Below are 2,500 nucleotides of genomic sequence, written 5' to 3'. Positions count from 1 at the left end.
AAGTTCCACAGGCTCAAGAACCTCGAAGTGGTGTGGCGCATCAAGAGCAACAATCCGGACCAGGAGAGCTCCTTCAACGAGGCGAGCCCAGAGCAATACAAGCAATTCTTCAAAGCTCTTCGGAGGAACAACAGCATCTCTATGATAAGGGTCCGAGCCACGCAGGACGGCGAGCCTTTCTCCGAGGAAAAGATCCACCTGTTCTTCTCGCACTTCAAGGAAGCGCTCGAGAAGGAGAACTTGAGAGAACTGGAGATAAAGGAACTGAATATGAATGTTCTCAATGTGAAGGTCTCGTCTAGTCTTGTACAAGCAGTCGAAGAAGCAACCTGTAACTCGGAAAGGGTAAGAGCTATGGTTGAATACATCCTCTCTCTCTCTCTCTCTCTCTCTCTCTCTCTCTCTCTCTCTCTCTCTCTCTCTCTCTCTCTCTCTCTCTCTCTCTCTCTCTCTCTCTCCCTCTCTCTCTCTCTCTCTCTCTCTCTCTCTCTCTCTCTCTCTCTCTCTCTCTCTCTCTCTCTCACTCTCACTCTCTCTCTCTCTCTTTCTTTTTCTTTCTTTCTCGCTCTCTCTTTCTCTCTCTTTCTCCTGATCCCCTGACCCCTCTTTCTCAGTCCCTTTACGTTTATGAGAACATTCAAAGACATCGTTGCGATCCTGTAAGATAAGAAAAAAAAATCAGTGATACGAAACTCCACATTAACATTACCTCACAACGCCACAGAAAGCCCTAGAGTCCTTGGAAGTCCTGAGACTCGACATGTTCCTGGACGACACCGCCCTTCACAACCTCTGCGACCGCCTGAGGAACGTCTCTCCGAAGCTGAGGGAACTGCAGCTCACGGGCCTCGTCCACGGGCGCCAAGGCTTCAAAAGTTTAGTCGAGCTGCTGAAGAAAAATAAGAATCTACACAAGCTGCACAGTAAGTCAGTGTGGTATATATGTATGCTGGTTGTATATTCGTCTAACTTTCTGTTTATCTCTCTATTTATTTGTCTGCGCATACAGACAATATATATATATATATATATATATATATATATATATATATATATATATATATATATATATATATACTTCAATTTTGTATGTATATTTCTTTTTTTCGTTCTCTCCCTTCCGGAAGGAGGGAGTAAATAAATATGAGTATCGATATATCTTTAAAACATAATAAACATCGTCATTTCAGTATCAATGAACAGAGCTCAGCTACAACACGATACGAGTGTCTTCATGAGCAGAGATTACACCCCGACGCATATGAAGATGGAACTAATCCGGATGTCAACGTATGCGAACAGGAAGAGCCAGACCGCTTTTAATCAAGATGTAAGTCAGGTTTTTCAGATTAGATTTTATGTTCTTTTGGAGAATCTTTTTTTTTTTTCTGATGTGTACGTGTTTTTTTGTTGTTTTTTTTTCTTCTTTTTCTTGTCTGTTTTGTGGTCTATATTCACTTTGTTTTGTTATTTTGAACTAGTTTTTTACTTTTTTTCTAACGGTCTTTGTTTTGGTCGTATGGAATATTTGTTTGGTTATAGTGCTTTCTGTTAGGGGCTTATATTGAGTGAAAATTTTAGCTAGAATTACTATTATTCGGTTTTATTGCTGTTTCATTGTTGTTTTTTAATCGAGGCGAAAATACACTTAATTTAGTTGGTGATAACTGATAGCAAGTTGCTATCTTGGTGACGGTGACTGTTTGCATTGCAACGGTTATTTTGACTTGTTGCATCTTCGCATCGAAAAAGAAACTACCTATAGGTTCCAATGTCTCATTCTCAATGTAAAAGTTATTTAGTATGAAGCATGTGTATGTCTTCCTCGGATATATTTGTGATCAAAAAGAAATTTTTGATTCGTATTTGTGTAATATATTTTATTTAATTTACTATAATTAATCTCTACTTAATGTGCATTAAAAAAAAATCTGCGTCTCATATTTAATTTGATTATGAAGTTAGTTGCATTTTGCTCTTATGGATTGATTTATTATCATTATTGTGCAGCTCCTTTCTTTATTATCTATTTCTCACTATTATCCCCAGGTCCAAGAAAGTCCAGAAGGATGCACTCTTCCAGACCCAACCAAAGAATTGAGTTACCTGTTTCAAGATCCTGTCAAGACGGGCGTGAAGTTCATCCACGGAGCCAAGGGTTTCTGTTTCGTGAGGGGTAGGTTGAAAGGCGGCTGTTGATTGGTTACTGTTTGGGAGGGGGGGGGGGAGGTTAATGTGAAAGACCGTTGTTGATTGGTTACTATGGGTAAGTTAATTTGAAAAACGGCTGTTGATTGATTACTATTGGGGGTGGGGGGGGGGAGTTAATGTGAAAGACCGTTGTTGATTGGTTACTATGGGTAAGTTAATTTGAAAGACGGCTGTTGATTGATTACCATGGGGAAGTTAATTTGAAAGACGGTTGTTAATTGGTTACCATGGGAGGAGTTAATTTAAAAGGCGGCTGTTGACTGGTTGCTATAGCGGGAGACAATTTGAA

General features: G+C 39.6%; 1 protein-coding gene across 1 annotated transcript in view; it reads left to right on the top strand.

Moving 5' to 3' along the window:
- LOC122242875 (uncharacterized) overlaps nt 1-2,500 on the top strand; it is a 51,997-nt gene that overhangs the window by 43,552 nt on the left and 5,945 nt on the right. The window contains exons 5-8 of the mRNA XM_086549764.1: nt 1-345; nt 725-923; nt 1,191-1,330; nt 2,050-2,176. The exon at nt 1-345 is cut by the window's left edge and continues 1,027 nt beyond it. Of these exons, the coding sequence (XP_086405890.1) occupies nt 1-345; nt 725-923; nt 1,191-1,330; nt 2,050-2,176 (811 nt within the window). The remainder of the gene's footprint in view (nt 346-724; nt 924-1,190; nt 1,331-2,049; nt 2,177-2,500) is intronic.

The sequence above is a fragment of the Penaeus japonicus genome, unplaced genomic scaffold, assembly GCF_977035675.1.
Source record: "Penaeus japonicus unplaced genomic scaffold, GWHDUDI00000001_assembly GWHDUDI00000022, whole genome shotgun sequence".
Lineage (NCBI taxonomy): Eukaryota > Metazoa > Arthropoda > Malacostraca > Decapoda > Penaeidae > Penaeus > Penaeus japonicus.
The sequence above is the reverse complement of the archived record's forward strand: the minus strand, read 5'-3'. Positions and strand labels throughout refer to the sequence as shown.